The 24,574-nt window shown below is 38.1% G+C and overlaps 2 protein-coding genes and 1 long non-coding RNA gene across 3 annotated transcripts; 1 reads left to right on the plus strand and 2 right to left on the minus strand.

The window, feature by feature from the left end:
• Window positions 1-3,393: 3,393 nt before the first annotated feature.
• Window positions 3,394-4,627, minus strand: LOC133300552 (uncharacterized). The gene is made up of 4 exons (XR_009750067.1): window positions 4,566-4,627; window positions 4,192-4,268; window positions 4,026-4,092; window positions 3,394-3,594 (listed from the first exon to the last, which is right to left on the minus strand). It is a non-coding gene; the product is annotated as an uncharacterized LOC133300552 (long non-coding RNA).
• Window positions 4,628-9,307: 4,680 nt separating this feature from the next.
• On the plus strand, window positions 9,308-11,636 carry LOC133300570 (pentatricopeptide repeat-containing protein At5g44230). The gene has a single exon (XM_061500135.1). It carries the CDS (start codon window positions 9,308-9,310, stop codon window positions 11,159-11,161), a length of 1,854 nt encoding a protein of 617 aa, XP_061356119.1. The 3' UTR covers window positions 11,162-11,636.
• Window positions 11,637-19,620: 7,984 nt separating this feature from the next.
• On the minus strand, window positions 19,621-20,926 carry LOC133300563 (bZIP transcription factor 11-like). Its single transcript, XM_061500124.1, has one exon. The coding sequence runs from the start codon at window positions 20,175-20,177 to the stop codon at window positions 19,692-19,694; it is 486 nt and encodes a 161-aa protein (XP_061356108.1). The 5' UTR covers window positions 20,178-20,926; the 3' UTR covers window positions 19,621-19,691.
• Between the last annotated feature and the right edge of the window lie 3,648 nt (window positions 20,927-24,574).

The following is a 24,574-nucleotide window of genomic DNA, read 5'->3' on the forward strand; positions in this document are numbered from 1 at the left end:
CTTCATGCTCTTCCTTACTCTTCGAATATATCAGGATATCATCAATAAACACAATCACGAATTGATCCAGAAACGGCTTAAATATGCGATTCATGTAATCCATAAACACCGCAGGAGCATTAGTGAGTCCAAATGGGATTACTTGATACTGATAATGTCCATATCTAGATCGGAAGGCAGTCTTCGGAATATCTTCCTGCCTAATTCGGATTTGATGATAACCCGACCTCAAATCAATCTTTGAGAAAACACAAGCACCCCTCAACTGATCAAGCAAATCATCTATGCGAGGGAGAGGATACTTGTTCTTAATGGTAACCTTATTCAACTGACGGTAATCAGTGCACAATCTCATGCTACCGTCCTTCTAGCAGAATCATCAGCATCAAGCACAATCCTTTTACCGCAGCAGTCTATCATAGCACAGTTCTTTGTCAACCAGTCCATACCCAAGATAACTTGAAGGCTGATCATAGGTAAACAAATAAAATCCAGCACGTAATCTCGGCCTTCATATTTGAATTCGACATCTTTACACAACACGGATGTATAACACTCCTCTCCAGTAGCAGTAACCACTTTCATTGGAGGGCGAATGTCATACATTTGCAAATTTAGCCCAACGGCCATAAAATCAGACATACAGGAGTGTGTAGCTCGGAGCCTTCTCCGATTGTTGACGGTCCATGGTATATACTCTACCAACCGTCTGAGACTCTCGCATCGGTTGAACAACAGAGACCGGAACAGCAGTAGCTTGAACTGCCATAGTTCTTGCTTCATTCTGAGGACACTGCCTAGAGTAGTGACCGGATCTTCCACATTTAAAACAAATTAATTCTCCGGTAGCACATGGACCCCTATGCTCTTTGCCACATCCCCTACACTTGGGAGGAGGTCCTCTATCAACAAACTTCTTCTGAGTACCGGGTTTTTTGAACAAGTCAAAGGGCTTATTCGCATTCAGCTTCTTGCCTTGCACCTTCTTGTTCTTCCAATAACCTGAGCCCGTTGCTTTATTGGAACTAGGTGCCTGGGCCTCAGAAGACTTCTTGGTTTGGGACACCTTATACACTTCCTCCACCTTTCTACACTGGTTTACAAACCGACTGAATTCTCGGATGTCACAATTTGACATCTTCCGAGACATCTTTTCATTAAGACCCCATTGGAACTTGGAGGTCATTTCAGCCGGGGTGGGTAAGGCTCGCCCATAGTTGGCGTATTTCACCAACTCATTGAATTTTGAGAAGTATTGGTCAATAGACATCGACCCTTGTTTGAGATCGTTATACTCATTCTGCTTTTGTTCCCTAGCCTCTCTAGGGAAGTAGTTGTCCAAGAACAATGTCTCGAATAACCGCCATGTGATCTCCCGACCTTCAGCTTCTAATGGCTGCACGGTATTTGTCCACCAATCTTCTGCTTCCTCTTCCAGCATATAAACAGAGTAAGCCAACTTCATTGCGTCAGGGCACCTCATCACCCTGAATATCTTCTCCATAGCTTGGAGCCATTTTGCAGCCGCCATTGGCTCATAACCTCCCTTAAAAGAAGGGGGTTTATGTTTTCGGAAAGCCATCAATCTCCTTTCCTCCATTTCATGATCGCCGACATTTTCAACTTGAGGTTGACGAACCTCAGTGTGATGACTCAGACTCCCGGAGTGATGGCTACCCTCACCCTCATTGTTACCCACTCCACCCTCTTCCTGTGAAGGAGGTGGAGAAGGCGTAGCAGTGTGAGGAGGAGGAGTGGGTTGCCGGTTCACGGGCCTAGGACCCCTCAACGTCCTCAACTCGGTCATCATCGCGGCCATAGCAGTCCGCGAGTCTTCATTTGTCTTTAACAAATTTTCATTGGCTTGCCTGCTAGCAGCCAACTCTCTCTGAACGGCTGCAAGAGCTTCAGCCACGGGATCAGGAGGTACGCCCGTTGCCCCACGGCCACTTCTAGGCCTCACAAGAGCAGCCAAAACAGGTTCTGGCTGAGCATTGGTGTTTGATGGTCCGGGGTTGTTTCGGTTCCTCGTCATGTCACTACACATGTTACACAAAGAAGTGAGTTGATCAGGCCCACACTTAGTGATCACAAATGCAATAATCATACAGAGTACTAAAACAACTATAAAGCATCAAACACTAAGCATACTCAACAATAGCTAACAGTTATTCCCGACGAAACTGCTCTGATACCATAAAGTGTAACACCCCGTTCTAGAACCGGTTTGTTAACATCGCATTATGATATTAAGCGCAGTTACAATCACATGGGTTCAATTAAAATCCGGATAAATTTTTCATTTTAAAACGTACCGAACTTATAATACCCAATTTCGTGATCATAACCAAATTACCTTGCGGAAACAGATAAATTAAGCTTAACATCATGTTCATTTCCCATTTTTAAACCTTTAATTTACTTCTTGTTTAGTTCAATACTTCTACTATATTGTAGGTTTCTTCATTAGCTACCTGTGGCTTCAAACCGTGCTCAAATCGGAGCACTGTAGCCCAAGTTAGGACAATTTGAAGCAACACAAGAGAGTGTTGGTCACAGGCCCAGCGCGCTTCAGCGCGCTACCGGGCGCTCAAGCGCGCGCTATCGGGCGCTAAAGCCTCCATCTGGGCGCTTAAGCGCACGGAGGCAGTAAGCATCAGCATTTCCAGTGTGGATGGGCGCTTAAGCGCGCAACAGGGCGCTCAGGCGCGCTAGCCTGGGCGCTCAAGCTCCCACTGGGACGTTTTAGCGCGCAGAGACAGAAGCATCTCCTCCTTCAGTGGCGAAGGGCGCTTAAGCGCGGACCAGGGCGCTCAAGCGCGCAACCCTGGGCGCTTAAGCCCCACCCTGGGCGCTAAAACACGAGGGGGCAGTAAGCCACCCAACTTTCTGCAGCAAAGGGCGCTTAAGCGCACGCCAGGGCGCTCCAGCGCGCAATCCTGGGCGCTTAAGCCCCCACTTGGGCGCTCCAGCGCGAGGAGGCAGAATGCATTGGCACTCGCAGGGGCAGCAGGGCGCTTGGGCGCGCTCCTGGGCGCTTAAGCGCGCTGCCAGGGAATTCCAATTCCCACATTTCTCAAGTCCAAGCCTAGGGGAAAATGCATCCCCATTACAAACCCCAAATGTCCATGCCCCAAAACTAAATCCTAGCACTCATCCAACCTCTCCTCATGAGATTTAGCTAGAATTTGGGCAGCATGACCTTTGTTTTCTCATCGTTTACCAGTTTAAACAAAGGGTACCTAATTGATTTTCAGCCCAACCAATTCAACAACTCAATACATAACCAGCATGCATATATTGAATTCCAAGTAGACATCATTTACATTACATATCCTTTACAAATCATAGAACTTAGCTTACAAAACACTATGATCATTCCCTTGGCTCCCATCAACAAAAGGTGTAACCAAAGGCATGAGCATAGGCTAAGTTCATCCAATGAATCAAGATATACAAATGATCATGGGCTTTCAAAATAAAATCCTATACATGTCAACTACAAAAGGCATGCATAAACTCAAAGAAGGGCCATATTTCATGCATAATCTAGATAGGGCCACTTGCCACCAGAGGCTCCTGCAGCATCCTTACCTGAAAGGGGGTCCCCACAACACGGGGTGAGATATACGAATATATCCAGTAAACCAGGGGTCCTTGGAGCATCTCTCCACCCCACAGTTCCATATCAGTGTAATAGCAATAACAATAATAATGCAGTAAATACATATCTATGCAAAGTGCAATACATCTCCAGGAGAAATCCCTCGAGCTCTCAAGCTGTCCTAAGGAAACTCAGATGCAAATAGTCCTACTGGCCAGCTAACTACCAAGTATGATTTACGCATCGTCATGCCACATACCAACATAGGGAAACACCATCCTATGCCACACCAAATGCATACACATACGTATAACAAAGCATTACACTATTTTATTGCATTTATATACACAATCACAACCTCCACCCTTTCAGGGCTTGGTAGAACAGTCAAGGGAATTACACCCAAGGTCCGAAGGCTTACCTCAATGCTTCAGTCAACCTTTGTTCTTCACCAACAGTTTCAGCAATCAACTTTTACAAACATACACCTACACATGGTGTAATGCAATCAACACATTGCATCCAAGAGTATTTCACAATCAACCATCAATTACTCAATTCAAAGCACAACACAAGTATGAGCTTACCAATTCCAATGAGCTATTCAAGCTCCATAGCTTGCTCCAATGGTTGATCACTCACGGTTGGTCCAAATGTCTCAATCCTAGACATCACAAGGATCCAATCAATCATTCAACTCACTAATTGTTCAACATGCTAGAATACTAACCAATCCAAGCATGAATTTTCCAATATTATGAACGATTATCAAATGACTATCTAGGCTCATTTCCACCGATTAAATGACATTCCTAGCATTTTCCATAACATGCTCTAAGCTCCATTCTTCCTAGAACATAGCTAATTCAACTACATTTCATAAAAATCCCAATTTACTATTCACAAACCCTAACCCATGCAAATTTCAAGGAATCATGAGGTTCAAGGGTTTAAATCTTACCACCAATGGTTGCACAACAATGATGGGAGTGTTCCTCAAGCTCCCATGGAGGTAGAAGCCACCAAAACTCCAAAATCTCACCAATGGCCGAATTTTTGAGAGCCAATATCCCTCTCCACAATGTTCCCCACTCAAAACAAAGCTTGGATTATGAAAGAGGGCGAGATTCTAAGCGATTTAGGCTTTTGAATCACTCAAATCGGTTAAGGTTTCCTCTCTCTCTCTTCCTCCCTTCCTTCTCCCTCCTTTCTCCTTCTTCTTCTCCTTCTCTCTGTTTTCTGGCGACGGGAATTGGGTGGGAAATGGGGGTCACTTTTGGCTTTTGGTCACTTAACATTGGTTAAGTGACTTTAAGCGGGTATTGGTTCGTCTATCTATTCAACTCAAATAATTACCAAACTTTACCCAAAAGTCTGGAATATTATTCTAGGAATATTACTATTTCTATTTTTATATTTTGGGTACTTTTGACAATACCCATTTATACCCCTTAATTTTCACTGAGTACACTTTTTAACTCCAAAGTGACTCAGATTCATTTAATTGAGCATTATACTTAATCTTATCCAGTAAAACATGCTTAATTAATTAATTACACTTGATTTACAAATTAATTAAGATGGGCTATTATACTCATTCTCTTAGAGGCAACACTTTCTTCCATCACTTTTTCAAATTTCAACTTTTCTGCATATATCACTTCACTAGGGTTTTAGTATTCGTAGGTTGTTTTTGATTTTGCAATAACAGTTCAAATATTGGGGTTCTATTTTTTTTTTTTAAATCAGAAATGTTGTGCCTAGTTAGATTCAGATTTTGGCATGTCATCTTTTTTCCTATATAATATTATGATTTTTTTATAAAGTCATATTTTATTTATAACATGTGACTTTATTACAATAAACAAAAAAAATATTAAATTTTTGAAAGCCCGCGAGTTGGTCTTAACTCATAGGGCTTTGGGCCCGTGCGAGCCTTTATTATAGTGGCCTTTTTGATCCTGCGGACTTTTTGACACTGGCCCGCACTAGCTAGGGCCTAACGGGCTGGGCTAGCCCATTTTGACAGCTCTAGGTCAGACTAATGTAATATGATTTTGGTGTCATGTAGTGATAATTTACCGAATATATATATAGGGAAAAATATTTCTCAAACAGCTTGAGATAAGTTTATCTTCGGCTATCCCAAAATTACTTCGTTTTATTTATTTATTTTCTTATATTAATTGATTCACCTTTAAATGGTTATGATCTATATAGCATGGACACGCTCTAACACGCGGTTAACATTTAGGGACACGCTGCGACACGCGGTTAACATTTAGGGACATACGATCAACTCTCCGACACGCAGTCAATTTTTTCTGACACGCGGTCAACGCTCGGATACGTTTTTTTTTAAATCTTAATTTTATTTTGTTAACTAAATATAAAAAAATTTATTTATAAATTAATTTTTTTCTGTTATGAAATTTGACATGAAAAATTAACAAAGTACAAAAAATTATTTATATTTATATTTATATTTATATTTATGTTATGAAATTTAAATATTTGATTGGTTATATGACTTATTATGAACTCTTATATGTATTAAATATAAATTATATTATATATATTAAAATTTTTATTTAATATCAAAACGTGTCCCAACGTGTCGAAATATGGCATTTTTTAGAATTAACGTGTCGGCGTGTCGTGTCGTGTCCCGTGTCCGTGTCCGTGCATCATAGGTTATGATTCTCTTTTTCTCTCTCTTCCTTTATCACCATTTATCCATCTTTGTACGGTTATGATTTAGTAGTCGGAGATAAGATTATTTCAAGCAGCTTGAGAAACGATAAGCCCATATATATATATATATATATATATATATATCGTGAAAAATGATTAAACATAGTGCATGCATGGGCACTGCAACCCGAAGCATAATGGTGTGGCCTGATGAGGGTTGCTTCTCTCTTGAATAAAATTCGAACATAGTGCATGGGCACTGCAACCCGAAGCATACCGGAACACTAAGCAATGCTGGTTTTATATTAGATTAATTGATGTATCCCTATATTCATGTTACGTGAAATTTCATGACGTTGATGATATTTAATAGCATATACATCTGTTTGTTGGTGTGCATTTGGTACTTGGATATCTTTGATGATTGTGTATTATTTTATGGTTAAAAACTTAAAATGAAGTTTATTATTTGGTATATGTGGTATAGCCAAATAATGTTAATTTGAAAATTAAAGGCATTAAGGAGTGATCGAGGAGGAGATTATAATGACCCTTCAAGGAGTTCTATTTGGAATGTGATATTATACACCAAACAATTGCTCCTTATGCATGCAATCCGATGAGATTGTTGAGAGAAAGAACCGGACATTAAATGAAATGATGTGTTGGCGTCTGGTTTACCACAAAATTTGTTGGAGGAAGTCATTTTAATGACAAATTTTATAATCACAATAGAGTACCCCACAAGAAAACATAGAACATCCCCTATGAAATGTGAAAAGGTAGGAAGCCTACGTGGAATTATCTTGAAGTGTGTGGGTGTTTGACAAAGGTCATGATTCTGAAACCAAAAAAAGGTTAAGATCGGACCAAAGACAATGGACTCTGTGTTCGTTGGATATGTACATAATAAAGGTGCATATCGATTGTGATGCAAATTGAATCACTGACTCTAGTAACACCAACTCCACAAGTGGGCATATGTACGCACTTGGTGGGAGTGTTGTGTCTTGGAAATCATCCAAGCAAACAGGTATTACAAGGTCGACAATGGAAGCAAAAACCTATTGCCTCGGATAGAGTCGGTTAGGTAATCGAGTGGTTGTGTAACTTCCTTGGAGATATTCTGAACTGGCGAAGCCAGTCCCTGTGCATACACTGTGATAGTCAGGCAATGATCAAAAGAGCAAGGAGTATTATGTATGATGATAAGTCCCGATATATATATTAGAGGCGTGATCTCGTGAGGCAATTACTATCTAGTGGTATTATTACAGATCCGTTAACTAAAGGTTTGACTAGAGAGTTAAAGGGAAATTTGTTGAAAGGAATGGGTTTAAAGCCTATAAATTATTGATTATTGCGGTAACTCTACCTTGATGAGTGGAGATCCCACGAACTAGGTTCAAAGAGAGAACTAAGTGATGATCGACTGTTAATACTGTGGAGTTTCTAAACTCATATTCATTCCTATGACAAAATAGTGTATATGAGGGTAAGCATTTATGCTTTTAATGGTTTCTTAATCTGATGTGTTCATATGGTGTATGTTAAGTTACATCACAAGAATCACCTAGGTGAGTGTAAAGTGGGGGCCGCTTCTATTAGAATTTGTAAAGGCCAATTCTGTAGAACACTCACAGAACCAGGCAGGTGTCCCAAGGCCAAAATGGGCACAACAATGAGGACCGACAATGTTAGGGAAGCAATTGTGTGACTCTTATTGTCTAGTTATACACTAAAGGTCGACGGTTCAAGTCGACCAGACCACCGATTGACCGAGTATATCTGATAGGTTTCACTAAAAAAGGTTCAAAGGTAACTCTACCTATCTCGATGCAATTGTTTCTCGTTGAGGAATTTACATTTTGTATTCATGTTCATATGCATTTGGTCACGATGAATTGACTTCTTATCCATGTGAGGGGATTGTTGGATTTTGGGTCTAAATCCCATGGATTATGAATAAAAAGTTTGATATGAAAATGTGTGTCTTTTCGTCGTCGAACGGATGTATCTTTTCGTATCGAATAGATGGGTCTTTTCGTGTTGAACAGATGGGTCTTTTCGTCGACGAAAATGTGCCTTTTGAATCGTGACCTTATGTTTTCTATAAATATATAGAGTCATAATTTTATTTAAGTTTAAAAAAAAAAAATATGTATTGTGCATCCATACCATAGCATTAGATAGTATGATTCCTCAGACATTCAGTTGTGTTCGTTCGGGCTTCTGATTGGTAGTACCATCGTTCTGGAGACGCAATTTGTTCTATCCTAAGAGACAATTGTACATCAACCTTCGGCATAAATAGAGGAAACACATTGTCTTAAGGAGACAACATCTGTTGAGCTTAGAGTTATCTGCATATTGACATCTCTTTTATATATCATGTGAGTTCGTTCTTTATTTTTTATTATATTTTAATTGTAAATTTAATTTTAACATCTTCATTGCACAAATTTAAATCTCTTGCTGATTACTCACTCACTTTCTTCGACAGCACCAACTTGACCACGTGGATCTCTTTACTACACCTAACACCGATAAATTCTGAGAAATATGTGTTTGGGTCTTTTTTTATTTTTATATTTCACTTGTAATCTTAACAATATTTAATCTACTCACTAAATCAAATCTGTAATTTAATGTAACAAAGTAATTAAATTAAATAATTAACAATTTTGACTTCGAGTGAGTTCCTATATATCCAATCCAAGAGCATGTTCAAGAGCAGTTGGTCAGAAAACAAACTCTGCAGAAAAATGAAGAAGAGAGAAGAAAGTCTTGAATGAGAAATTAGTGTGATTAATGTAATGAATAAGGAAGAGGAAGATTGCAGTTATTTACATATTTGCAAGCTAATGTGTAAAATTACACTATACAGTAGGATCCACCTGATCAACTCCTGTAACGGTCTAACAGAAACTGTTGCCCAACTAACTGATCACTGGATGTAAATAACTGAAACAGAAGATTTGGAGCAGAGAAGAGAAGAGAAGAGGAGATATGATTGGGCGAAGGGTTTTGGAGTGGCAAGTTGTGTGTGTTCTACACAGTTGCACCAACCTGAATCACGTGAAACAAGTTCATGCCCACATTTACCGCAACAACCTCAACCAATGTTCCTACGTTATCACCAAGCTTCTTCGCGTTCTCACCATGTTCCACCATGTTCCCATCGACACCTACCCTCGCCTTGTCTTTAAACAGGTCCACACCCCAAACCCTTTTCTCTGGACCGCTCTCATTCGTGCCTATGCTCTTCGAGGACCCCTTTTTGAGGCATTTCGTTTGTACGGTTCTATGAGGATGCAACGCATTGATCCCCTGTCGTTTACCTTCTCTGCTCTGTTTTCAGCTTGTGGCGTAGTTCGTGATCCTAGTTTGGGCGCGCAGGTTCATGCCCAGACACTGTTGGTTGGTGGGTTTGACTCTGATTTGTATGTCAACAACACCATGATCGATATGTATGTGAAATCTGGGCTTTTGCATTGTGCGCGCAAGGTGTTTGATGAAATGGTTGAACGGGATGTGGTTTCTTGGACCGAGTTGATTGTTGCGTATGCCAGGACTGGGGATATGAAGTCTGCACTGGACTTGTTTGATGGATTGCCTGTTAAGGATATGGTGGCTTGGACTGCAATGGTTACTGGGTATGCCCAGAATGCCATGCCAAAGAAAGCATTGGAGTTTTACGAGCTGTTGCGAAATGCTGGTATAGAGACTGATGAAGTTACCTTGGTTGGTGTCATTTCTGCTTGTGCTCAAGTGGGTGCATCTAAGTATGCTAACTGGATAAGGGACATTGCAAAGAGTTCTGGATTTGGGCCGGAAAATAATGTACTTGTGGGATCTGCGTTGATAGACATGTTCTCCAAATGTGGTAACGTGGAGGAGGCATATAATGTGTTTAAAGGAATGAAGGAAAGAAATGTGTATTCTTACAGTTCCATGATTGTGGGGTTTGCAATCCATGGCCGTGCTCATGCTGCAATTAAATTATTTTATGAGATGTTGGAGACGGAGATAAAACCAAACCATGTTACTTTTGTTGGGGTGCTTACAGCCTGCAGTCATGCAGGCATGGTAGACCAAGGTCAACAACTCTTTGCTACCATGGAAAAATGTTATGATGTTGCTCCAACTTCAGATCATTATGCTTGCATGGCAGATCTTCTTGGCCGAGCTGGACACTTGGAAAAAGCACTTCGGCTTGTTGAGACAATGCCTATGGAGCCCAATGGAGGTGTATGGGGAGCACTTCTTGGAGCATCACACATCCATGGGAACCCTGATGTTGCGGAAATTGCGTCTAGCCATTTATTTGATCTTGAACCTGATAACATGGGGAATTATTTATTGCTTTCTAACACTTATGCATCAGCTGGAAGATGGGATGATGTGTCAAGGGTCAGGAAATTGATGAGAGAGAAAAAATTGAAAAAAAATCCAGGGTGTAGCTGGGTTGAAGCAAAAAATGGTATGATTCACGAGTTTTTTGCTGGTGATGTAAAACATCCAGAAATTAATGAGATAAAGAAGGCATTGGATGATCTTTTGGAACGACTGAAGGCTATTGGATACCAGCCAAACCTCAGTTCTGTGCCATATGATATTAATGATAAAGAAAAGAGGCTTTTACTAATGGCTCATAGTGAAAAACTAGCTTTGGCATTTGGACTGCTAAGTAATGATGCTGGTTCTACTATAAAGATTATGAAGAACCTCAGGATATGTGAGGATTGTCATACTGTAATGTGTGGCGCATCAAAAATTACAGGAAGAAAAATTGTTGTGAGGGATAACACGAGATTCCACCACTTCATTAATGGGGCCTGCTCTTGTGGTAATTTTTGGTGACCAAGGCTAGGTCAATATGGCGGGGGGAAACTGACATATTGGTGTTGGAAGAATAAATTTGATGTGGGTGGCCAATCCATTTGTTATTTCTGATAAATTAGAGTCATGTAAAGAATGTTTTGTGGCTGCCTAGATATCAAATATTTAGAGAAGGATATTGAAATTTTAAATCAAAGGCACACCTATTCATTTTACAGGGTTGTTCAATTTATCATTGAGGTGATTTAAAGATGAAGAGGGAAGCCAAGTGAGGGCAACTAGCTGACAAATTTTTATCCCCGGCAAAGCAAATGTTTTTACAGATACATGATCAATCAGCAGTGTAATTATGAAGTAGCAACATCACGGGATGTTACATAGAGATGGGAAACAATGACTCTGATAGAGGATGAGATAAACTTACTATATCGATTCAGGTGGAATCCTGAAACTTCATATATGCAGTGACAAATAAAGCAATGGTTAGTAATAGAAAATAAGGTATGAAGAGATACTGAGGAAACCAGCTAAATGAAGCCCTTATATTTTTTGGTCTTCAATTTGGCCCGGTCTATGGGAAAACTATCTCCAATAAGTCTGGAAGAAATATAGCAGGCTGCTAGAGAATACCTTGGAAAAATGGTTCTTTACATCATGAGCTATGATCTATGATTACAGGTAGCTCTTGCAAAATTAGATTTAGATTTTCTTTATGAATTACTTTATTACTTTAAAGATAGTGTCCTTCTTAGTGTTACACTGAAGTTATAGTTCGTAAGATATATCACTTGATGGACTCAAAGATCTTGTTGCTTCAGAATTTAGAGCTTCCTTGATCTTATTACTTGAATCAATGATCGAATGTGGTGGATACTTAGAACTTTTTAGGAAAAAAAATAATTATTAGTTTATTACATATGATATAATCTGGTAGAATCTTGTAAAAAGTAAATACTTTTTACTTTTTACAAGAATATTTACTTGTAATGTGTAATTTATAACTGGTGGAGCATTAAACTCTAGATATTATCACTACATTAATCTTAAAACTGTGACACATGCCTAATGGGTTCGTCAATGCTCAAATTAGACTAATCAGATATCTAAAATTGTGACAGATGGCAATTGAGTTACAATCTCGTTTTATTTTATTTTAACTTTTACCTTCTAAGAATCAACTCAATTTTATCTATCTTATGCAGATGCCCCTTCTCCTCTTCCAAAAGGAAAGATAACCCTTCCACTTCCCCAAAGGAAAGACAACAATGGCAATTGGCTTATCATCCCGGAAAAGTTTTATTTTAAGGACGTACAAAGATAATTATTGTTTTTTTTTTTTTAAAAGAACAATTACTAATTTGGAGTTTAGTTATTGAAATCATATATGCATGTTTGTATATTATTGTGCTAACTGTTGGGCTTCCTCCTTCAATGCTAAGCCCAAGCCCATTGAAGGGTTTCCTAAAAATCCTAACCCTAGATTTCACCTTCTCTATATATTCATTAGTTGTGGGTGGAGGCTAGGTTAGATTGAAAGAAAATTATCTGAGAAATTTGTGAGCAAAGCTTTGAACTTTGTATTTGAGAGATCTCTAGAGAGAGTTTGAATGAAACATCTCTAGAGAAGTTTGATTATCACCATTGTTGGAGAGGTTGTGTTAATCACCACTTTGGTGAATTTTGATTCTTTGTATCCATTATTTTCATAGTGGAAGTTTGAACTGTACTAGGTCTCGTGGGTTTTTACTTCTTCATTGGAGAAGATTTTACCACGTTAAAATCTGTTTGTGTTTTCTCTCTCTCTCTCCCCTTTGTGTTTTTCGTTTTTCCGCTGCGCCACCCGACCTGGTGATTCAGGCCGAGCTTATATTGCCGAGATCTGAGATCCAAGATTTTGTTGATTGACTTCCGCAAAAGGCTGTAGAAGCCGAGTTGAGGGAACCGAGTTCCCAACAGTGGTATCAGAGCTCGAGTTCGACGGGTTCTAAGGGAGACGAGATGGAGACCAGTGGCACAACTCATGATGGAGATATGTTCAAGTTGACCGCAAACAACTTCACTTATCGGAGACCGATGATGGAAGATCATCTCTACTACAAAGATTTACATGAGCCCATTATCCTTGATGAGAGACCGGCAGGCAAGACCAATAAGGAGTGGGAGATTCAGAGTCGTAAAGCGGTAGCTACAATTAGAAAATACATAGACAAGAGCCTCTTTGAGCACGTGTCCGAGTTCACGAACGCATATGAGTTGTGGACGAAGCTGGAGTCCATGATTCAGAAGAAGACTCCCAAGAACAAAGCATACCCGCCAACTTGTGAAGCTTGAATACAAGGACGGCATGAGCATGATTGAACACCTCAACACCTACAAAGGTATTGTGAATCAGCTGTCAAAAGCCGAGATGAAAATTGATGATGAGATGCAGGCTTTGCTGCTGTTAAGCTCGCTACCACAAAGCTGGGATACTCTGGTGGTGACTTTGAGTAATTCGACTCCAGAAGAAAAATTGAAGATGGATGTCGTAATCGATAGTCTCCTGAGCGAAGCAGTCAGGAGAAGAGAACGAGGTGTTTCTAGCACGTCTGAGGCCAACGTTGTTGAGAACAAAGGAAAATCTGACTCCCGGGGTAGAAGAAAAAGTCGGGGTCGGGGTCGAGATCGTGACAGAAGAGGAAAATCCAGAGGTCGGTTAAAGCCGAAATATGAGTTGAAGTGCTTCTATTGTGGGAAGACAGGACATAAGAAGCCAGACAGCTGGGCTTTGCAGAATGATGAGAAGAACGGCTCTGTGAAGCCGGACCAGATTATTCCCAAGAAGAGGGAAGACAAGAGCACCATTGCGGTGGCTGCCAACTCGAATACCGAGATATTCCTCCTTAGTGAGGATAATTATTTGAATGTAGCATATGATGACTGCACTTGGATTGTTGACTCTGGTTCCTCCTTCCACGTTACTCCACACAAAAGTTTTTTCTCTTCTTACCGAGGTGGTGATTTTGGAGTTGTGAAGATGGGAAATCAGGTGACAAGCAAGATTGTTGGTGTCAGTGATGTGACCCTGACCACGGATGTTGGGTGCCGACTTGTGTTGAAGGATGTGAGGAATGTACCTGATATGTGTTTGAACCTAATCTCGGTAGGCAAGCTTGATGATGTCGGGTTAGTGAACTACTTCGGTAGTGTTAGATGGAAGCTGGCCAAGGGAAACTTGGTCGTGGCCCGAGGTAAGAAGGAAGGCTCCTTGTACGTGATGCAAGGAAAGATCAATGGCGGAGAAGCCAATTCTGTCCGAGATGGACCTACCTTGGAGCTATGGCACAAGCGCCTCGGCCACATGAGTGTGAAAGGGCTCCAAATTCTGAGCAAGAAAGAATTATTGACCGGGTTGAAGGGCCAAGCGTTGGAGAGTTGCACGCATTGCCTAGCTGGAAAGCAGCACCGAGTTTCTTTTGTGAGACCGGATCAACCCCGACGAGGCAGGTATATTCTTGACCTCGTCCATACTGATGTTTGCTCCATGTCGGAAAGATCCCTTGGAGGAGCTCAGTACTTTGTTTCATTCATTGATGACCACTCCCGCAAAGTGGGTTTATTTGTTGAAGTCTAAAGAGTAGGTATTCCAAGCCTTTAAAGAATTCCATGCAATGGTTGAAAGGGAGACTGGCAAGAAATTAAAGGTGGTCAGATCTGACAATGGTGGTGAGTATTGCGGCCCATTTGATGCATACTGCAGAGCGGCCGGGATCCGACTTGAAAAGACGCCCCCCAAGACTCCACAGTTGAATTGACTTGCTGAGAGAATGAACCGGACTATTGAAGAGAAGGTCTGATGTATGCTATCCAATGCCGGATTTCCGAAATCATTCTAGGGAGAAGCCGTCAGAGCTGCTGTTGACTTGATCAACCTCTAACCATCACGGCCACTTGAAGGAGAAATTCCAGAAGAAGTCTGGACAGGTCGGAAAACGGCCTATAATCAATTGAAGGTGTTTGGATGCCGAGCTTTCGTGCATATTCCTAAAGATGAAAGGGCTAAACTTGATGCGAAGATTAAAGAATGCATATATCTTGGTTCGTCGAGATGTGAGTTCGGGTTCTGACTTTGGGATCCAATCAATAAGAAGATAGTGAGAAGTCGAGATGTGATCTTTCATGAAGATGAGACCATTCATGACATCTCGAAGCCCAAAGTCCGGGTTACTGTCAGACGTGAAGAATCCATCCCTCCTGTCCGAGCTGAAGCAGGGGGAGAAAATCAAGAAAATGATGACCATCGACAAGCTGATGATGAGGTCCGAGTTGATGATGAGATCCAGGATGAGAATGATGAACCAGGTTCTCAAGCTGAAGAACAACCGAGATATCTAACTCGAGAAAGAAGACCCTCTACAAGGTACCCATCTGATGAATACACCGTTGTTGCTGAAGACGGTGAGCCTCAGAGTTATGATGAGGCTGTGACGAGCTCAGAGAAAGAAAAATGGGAAAAGGCAATGCAAGACGAGATGAAGTCTCTGCACGAGAATCAGACTTATGAGCTGACCGAGTTGTCTAAAGGAAGACGAGCTCTGAAAAATAAATGGGTCTATAAGATTAAAAATGAAGAGAACGGGCAGAAGCCGAGATACAAAGCTCGAATTGTAGTGAAAGGCTGCAATCAGAAGAAAGGAGTAGACTTTGAGGAGATCTTTTCTCCTGTGGTGAAAATGACCTCGGTCCTAACCGTGCTAGCTATAGCGACTTCGATGGATCTCAAGGTAGAACAAATGGACGTGAAGACGACATTTCTTCACGGTGATTTAGAATAAGAGATATATATGGAGCTACCTGAGGGGTTCCGAGCTCCAGACCAAGAAGACTTGGTATGTCGGTTGAAGAAGAGCCTCTATGGTTTGAAGCAAGCACCTCGGCAGTGGTACAAGAAGTTTGAATCATTTATGACCGATCACAAGCTTGAGAAGACAGAAACCGACCACTGCGTATTTGTGAAGAGGTATGAGGCCGGAGATTTTTTGATTTTGTTATTATATGTTGACGACATGCTTATTGTAGGGAAAGACAAATCGAGGATAGCCGCCCTGAAGAAGGCGTTGAGCTCGTCCTTCACAATGAAGGACCTCGGCCCTGCAAAGCAGATACTCAGAATCAAGATTATCCGAGATAGACAAAAGAAGCTACTGTGGCTGAGTCAAGAGAAGTATATTGAGAAGATTCTGAAGAGATTCAGCATGGACAAAGCCAAAACGGTGAGCACCCCCCTAGCCGGACACATAAAGCTGAACCAGAAGCAATGTCCGAGATCTGATCAAGACAAAGACGAGATGCTGAAGATCCCACACCAATCCGTTGTCAGAAGCTTGATGTATGCAATGGTTTGCACCAGACCCGACTTAGCATATGCTGTTGGAATGGTAAGCTGGTATTTGTCAAACCCCGACAAAGAGCACTGGGAAGCAGTGAAGTGGATCTTCAAGTACCTCCAAGGTACGACCAATTTATGCCTCCGATTTGAAGAAGGAAAAGCCGAGTTGCAAGGCTACTCAGATTCTGATTTAGGGGGAGATTTCGACTCGAAGAAGTCGACGACGGGATACATGATGAGATTTGTCGGAGGAGCTGTCTCTTGGCAATCACAGAAGTGTGTTGCACTATCGACAATCGAGGCTGAGTACATTGCCGCTACTGAGGCAAACAAAGAGATGTTGTGTATGAAGAAGTTCCTCATGGAACTCGGCTATGATCAAGACAAGTACGAGCAGGGTTGTGACAATCAAAGCGCAATCCATCTTGCGAAGAATTCGACCTATCACTCCCGCACTAAGCACATTGATGTGAGGTATCACTGGATCCGGGATGTGGTGGAAGGTGGAGAGCTCGAACTCGTCAAAGTGCACACTGACCATAATTGGTCCGACATGATGTCAAAGCCGGTTCCAGCAAGGAAATTTGAAGACTGCTATGAAGGAGCCGGGCTGATGCTGAAGTCGACGCATGAAGTCGGAGGGGGAGATTTGTTGGGCTTCCTCCTTCAATGCTAAGCCCAAGCCCATTGAGGGATTTCCTAAAAACCCTAACCCTAGATTCCACTTCCTCTATATATTCATTAGTTGTGGGTGGAGGCTAGGTTAGATTGAGAGAAAATTATTTGAGAAATTTGTAAGCAAAGCTTTGAGCTTTGTATTTGAGAGATCTCTAGAGAGAGTTTGAATGAAACATCTCTAGAGAAGTTTGATTATCACCATTGTTGGAGAGGTTGTGTTAACCACCACTTTGGTGAATTTTGATTCTTTGAATCCATTATTTTCATAGTGGACGTTTGAACTGGACTAGGTCTCGTGGGTTTTTACTTCTTCATTTGAGAAGGTTTTCCCACGCTAAAATCTGTTTGTGTTCTCTCTCTCTCTCTCTCTCCCCTTTGTGTTTTTCGTTTTTCCGCTGCGCCGCACGACCTGGTGAATCAGGCCGAGCTTATATTGCCGAGATCCATGATCTTGTTGATTGACTTCCGCAAAAGGCTGTAGAAGTCGAGTTGAGAGAACCGAGTTCCCAACACTAACAACTTAAAATCTAATTATGTCTTTCTAATATTTTTTTAAAAGATGATAACTAACACGACCATTCTCTATCTCTCTCTCCCTCTCCCTCTCTCTCTCCCCCTCTCTCTCCCTCCTTCCTTTTTTTTTGGTACTCCTTATCAACTTCTTTTGTCATTTGTCATTTGTCATTGAACCACTCTCTCCTTCTTCTTTTTTGATACTCCTTATCAACTTCTTTTGTCATTTGTCATTGAACCATTTGTTTTGGAAAAAGCTTGTGTCCTTGAAACTTCATTGCTTGTCTAAGATGGAAGTATTATACAAATGGTTAGACTTTATTGTAAACTCTCAAGATTTTTTTTTATGAAACTTCTCTAAGTCTGAGAAAAATAATGACATCTTTTTTGTCCTTGAAACAAATGACTCAATCTCATCATATAATTTCTTTTAAGAAATTATTTTCATGATATAATTTTTTTTAAAAAAGAAATTAATCGTTTTAGTTTTCAAGAAAAATTTCTTTTTTTTGGATTTTCACCTTTTTAAATAACAATTATTTAATTATTTTAAAAAAAATTGAACATATTTTTATTTTTTTTAAAAAAAACACAAATGAACATGCGAATAATTGGAAGATTCTCTAGGTTTGTGCTGGGTTCGTGAGGGGCATGATTAAGCCTTATTATGATACATTATATATTTCTGTTCTCAAAAAAGAAAATCATAGATTTCAGTTCATCTTCCGTATATTTGTCCCAATCAAAAGCTGCATGAATGGTCTTGACATTTTCATTTCTTTTATGAGCTAACTTATTAACTGTCACTTTGAATATTATATTTTCCAAATTAATCTTTCCAACAATAAAAATCCAAACAATGAAGGCATGCATAACCAATAATGCGAATATTATATTCTTATGCACAACCTAACTAATATTTTTTTAGGAAATGTTACAATCATGGGTGTATGGTACAAATGGCTAGACTTTATTGAACAATTCTTAATATTATTTTTATTTATTTATTTATTTTTTTGTGAAACTTTTCTAAGATTATGACCCCTTTTTTTTTTCATGAAACAAAATGACTCAAACCGATCATTTAAGTTTAAAAAACGTTTTTTTGGAACTTCCTTATAAGGTACTCTTTTTAATATTCGAGAAAAATATTAAAACTACTTGTTTTTATTTTTAGTTTTTAGAAAAAAATTATTTTTAAATTTTTAAATTTTACAATAAAAAACACAAATAATCAGGACAATAATCGAGGAATCAGGGCTTTCTCAATTGAGGCTACACTCTTGTGAGGGCCATGCATGACATGATACATGCTCCTTATAATTTGTCCCAACCAAAAGCTGCTTAAATAGCTTTCACATTTCCAATTCCTTTGCTGATGATGACCTAAATAATTAACTCTCAATTTCAACATTATATAATGGGTTCGCTTTTTCTGCAGTAAGCCAATACGACGTCGTTTTGGAATGGAAATCATGGTGTTTTTGTAATTTTAATTTATTTTAAGGTTATAATAGTCTTTATATTTATAATTTTTTAAGATTTCAATACCAAAACGACGTCGTTTTGGGAATAAATGCAGATAACTTCTCTGCATTAACTGTGGAAACATTTTTCCCTTATATAATTGCATACATCAGTCCAATAACGTTATATAATTGTGCCATCCCTCCACATAGTGTCTGAATATATATTGTCTTCTTGTAATATTCTTCAGTTTATTCATTTTTGTTATTATAAATTTATAATATTCTTCCAATGGGGTTGAAAAATTAAAAGCTTGACTTTTTCATGCTTGAGGTGGAAAAAAAATAAAACTTCTCAAAATATACATAGCCCTTAATATATCTGATATATAATATAAATGAAAGTAATAGACATTACAAGAAAAATAAAAACAAATACTAAGAGACAAACTGGAGGTGTTACAATCAATTAGCACCAAGAAGCAACCATCATTCATGTAATTCCAAATCCAAATTCATGAACCAATCAATACATCAACATGTCAACAGAGGCCATGATTGGTTGATTGAGAGGAGATAGAGAGTTCCATGTGTCCATGAAGCCACCACAATCATTGAAATGAGTCTCCTGAGATTCATCAAAGAGGTAACTGCTTGAGTTTATGTAACCAATGATTTCATTGAGAGACTGCAACCTGTTGCTTAGTTCTGCCATCTGAGTCCTGAGAATTTCATTCTCAGCTTCAACGTTCAGGTACAACTGTGTGGTGATGCCTATGCTATTGTTGATTTGGTTATTATCATTCTTAAGCTGATCCGCTATAGCAATAAGACCATCCAGGTGTTGCTGTTTCTTCATCCTTGATCTACGTGCTGATTCTCTATTGGACAGCATTCTCTTCCTTTTCCTTTGATCCATGATATGCTGTTGCTGCATGTCTCCATCAGAACCAGATGCAGAGTTTTGAAGAGAGCTTGAACCAGGTGAATAAGCTCCACTAGGTGAAGCCATATATATGCTATGCAATAATTAATAATAATAATAATAATACTATTTCCTAGCTAGTTTTATAGATTGAATATAATGGTAATTAATGTATTCAAAAGGAAAAAAAGAGCCAAGTCAAGATGTGTTTATGAAAAGAAATGAGGTTTATATAGTTCATGAGAAAACGTAGAACCAGTAGAGGAAAACAACAGAGAAAGATTGAACCAAGTGAGTCCTGCGTCTGAGAGTGGAGTTTATCATAAAACCAGAGAGGAGGATCTCACAGATTACTGGAGACATTTGTTTTGTCTCTCAATCATTCATAACTGGCTAATTGTAAATATATGAACAAAACAAACCAAAATTTCTTTGTGAAAGTAAGAGCAACAAATCAAACTTTCAAAGGCTGATGGATATGGAGAAGATTGTGTAGATGTATAACGGTAGAAGATTATTGTATAGATGAGACAATATATGTAGAAGAAAAATCCAGAGCTTGGAAAAGGATGTCAAAGACTATGGGCAGGGTAACCTCTAATTCTATTGGCAAGAGAAGATAACAACAAAGGAATTTGCTAAAAAGAAAAAGAGGAGGATAAGATGAGAAAAGGAAGAGGTTTTGATGGGATTCAGGGGTTGAATTTATAGAGAAAAAAAATTGCCCATTTGGAATAATGGAATAGAATAAAATAAACCATACACTTAGGCAGCGGGTTTGGTATTTGCTCTTTTTTTTTTTTTTTTTGGGCAATGCAGAATAAAAAATGCAATACAGATGTAAAAGAGAGTAAAAGTGGGAATGCAAGGAAAGGGCTTGGAAAGGGTCATACAGGCACCGCTTCTGTTCATGTGCACGCTGCTAGCTGCAGTAATATTTTATATATTATAAATTATATTAATGTTTTTGATAGGAGGAGGATTATATTTACAAATTTTTTATTTATAAACTCTTACAAACTACACTATGTCTTTCCGGGAGTATATAATGTAATTTGCAAAAATTTGTAAAAAAAATTTATAAACGGATCCTTCCCTTTTTGATGTTAGATGAGATAATTTTATTTTTTATATACATAAAAGTATATAGTATTTATATTTTCTTTTTCTTTTTCTCCGTTTCACATAAATTCTATACACTTTTATATATATATATATATATATATATATATATATATATATATATATAAAATAAAATTTTCTCATATATTATATAACATGAAAAATATTAATCTCATTATATATTGTCATTTATCAAATGATAACGCAATATGACGGTGATCTACTTCTTAGACTCTGGACCACATATTTATTGTATTTATTTATTGATGAATGATGCCCGTGGGATCTTAGGTAATCAATGGTAGTTGGAGTTGATTTTTTAATCATCTTTCAGTGTTTTTTTCTTGTTACACACCTAAGCGTTTGATTTTCTTTTCTTTTCTTTGTTATTATCTGTGGCCTATCATGAATGATGTTAGAGTGAGCTCCAAAAGCTTTTTGACTTCTTACTACAAACTCAAATTATTAAACGTCAATTTGAACTTGTGATTATTATTATTTTTTTGTAAACATTTGAAGTTTGTATAAAATTTATTGTGACTTAAAATAAGTTACTTAGACAAACAATATATATGTTCTAACTAATATGTTATTTTAATGAAACAATAGGAGCTTTTTAAATTTCCATGGAGCATATATTATGCGGTATTTATAAATCATAATACACGAATAGAAAATTAGTATTTAGAGATGGTGAATGCTTTTTCAACAATGATACAGCCGGCATTTGACCACTAACATTCATCTATATCATGGATACATGAATGATGTACAGTAAGCACATGCTTCCAGTTGTGGTTGCTGAAAAAGAAAAAGATTCCCGACCAATGTCCAGTGGGGTGGCAATGCCAGCCCAACTATTTATTCTAGAATTTTAATATTACCATTATATATAAACTTTAATACTTCTCGTGTTACTGCAGATAAAAAATTTGCAACAATATTTATTTATATTAAGATTCGTCTGCGGATTCTAATTTTTTTTTTTTAAATGTCAGGATCCGTCAACTAATCCTAATGTAAATGTGTTTGGAGTAAAAAATTTCATCCAGGAGAAGTTGTGAACCCTTATATATATGGGAAAATATTTTCCCATGTCATAGGAAAGTTGTTTTCTCCTATTAATGACCCTTCGATTTTAGTGTAATATTTTCTTTTGCTTTTTTTTTTTAATAGATGTGAGCCCTACATAAGATGTGTTTACAACATGAAAAAAATTTCTCCTACGCATAAGAAAATCGAAACTATATATATATATATGCTACAAAGTACGGGACAGTGACCAAAATGTCACGTTTTGGCAAAAAAATTACCAGAATGCCACGCGAACAGTAAAATTTCCCAAACTGTCACGCGACATAATTCGTTACACAGTGTAGTGAGTTATGTATGCAAGTAATTCGCTACACATTGTAGCGAAATATGCCACGTCAGAATGCACAGAATAAAAAAGTGTCATGTGTCAGAATTGTTGAAATTCGCTACATAGGGTAGCAAATTTCAACAATTTTGACACATGACACTTTTTGGTTCTGACGTGGCATATTTCGCTACACTGTGTAGCGAATTATTTGCATGCATAATTCGCTACATTGTGTAGCGAATTATGCCGCGTGGCAGTTTGGCAAAATTTATTGTTAACGTGACAGTCTGATAATTTTTTTGTTCAAACGTGACAAAATGGTGACTATCCCACGAAGTACAAGTCATGTATGCAAATAACCTTTTTAAACCAGCTTGAGTTGGGTCTTACTTTGTGTTATTTCTGAGAAGCTTCAAATTCTAAACCAAAATTCATTCACGTTACAACTGTATGTATAAACCTTATCCCTTAAGTCATGGGCACCAGCAGCGCTTTCAATTGTTACAAGACTTATGACTCATTCTTCTGCTTCTAGGAAGACGCAACAAAAATACTTTTCACGTGGTTGAATGAACGATTATTTTATCATAGGCAAAACAAGATGGCTGCTTCAGTAGTTCATCCTTTCTTTGACTAATGATCTCTGTTGCATCAATTATCTATAAACTTATTTTATAGTCCAATTTAGTCATTGTGTTAAAATAAATGCTTACATATTATGAAAAGTTTTATGGTACAACTATTTATCAATTGATACAGCGGAAGACGGAAATATCTGAATTATTATATCTTCACTCAAAAAAAATTATCAGATATTTAGATTTGATTCAATGGTCAAATACTATGGTTGCACGATAAAAGAAACTTAAAACATTCATAAGTTCAATCATTTTAACTTAGCGGTAAGGTAACTTGATCTAACCAGAAAAAGAAAATAAACTGTTCTATTTAAACCGTCAGCATTAAAGCTCTTTTAATCTTTTGACTCTTTTTCGAAGGCCTTTCTTGTTTACAAACTTATTGACTAGGAGAAATTATTAGCCATACATGAACAACACTAGTTAATATATATAACAGTGAATCCACTAGCAGAGTTGTTTTAGCTAAATTAATGGTCATAAGTTCGAGTTCATTATATGCAATTATGTTAAAAATATAATAAGGAGAGCTTTAGTGTCTGTTTGTATCCTCTCTTTTTTAAGTTAGAAGCTACTTATAAGCATAAGCTAGGCCAAGCAGGTTTTGGGAAAAACTCTTATAATGAAAAGCTCTTTTTTCTATAATGAAGAAAAAAGCTAAAAATTAAAAGCTTCCTAGGAGGAGCTTTTTTTTAAGCTCTTATCTGTTTTTCTTGAATTGTGTACTTTTTTTTAAATGAAGAGTGATAAAGAGAGAAAAATAATTTTCTTGAAATATGTGCTTTTAAGTAAATCTTAAGCTAAAATTTTCATGTAATTTTCAAACAGCTTTTAGCTTCTTTTTTTAAGTATTTTTTTTTAGCTTTAGCTTATAAATAGCTTATAGCTTAAAAATAAGAGGATTCAAACAGGCTCTTAATGTCTGTTCAATAAATCGATGGAAAAAATCTAAAATACGGACACTAATATCATGTGAAAAGGAATACGAACGCTAGTATATCATGTGAAAAGGAAGAAACGGGACACAGCTTGAACGCATCTATGGATGCTAACTCTTAGAAAATTACATAGGACATAGGTTTTGAACTAAAGGAATGCATGTGTGTGTGTGTTGTTATTAGGTAGAAATAGAAATTGAACCAATCAAGTTTAATTAGGTTGAGAGAAATTTTTCACCAACCTGATAATAGTTGAGTTGGTGATCAGGCAATCGCGTTATTTTTTTTATTTTACTAAAATTGAATTGTTTTTATTTAAAAAATCTTTAAAATAAATAATTTTTTAGTACAGATGTAATTGATTCCCAAATAATTTAAGAATTAAATATACTTTACATTTTAGTTTCCCTTGGCCAAAGAATA

This window comes from Gastrolobium bilobum, unplaced genomic scaffold (assembly GCF_033153095.1).
Source record: "Gastrolobium bilobum isolate Gb01-03AN ecotype WA unplaced genomic scaffold, APGP_CSIRO_Gbil_v1 utg22006, whole genome shotgun sequence".
NCBI classification, from domain to species: domain Eukaryota; kingdom Viridiplantae; phylum Streptophyta; class Magnoliopsida; order Fabales; family Fabaceae; genus Gastrolobium; species Gastrolobium bilobum.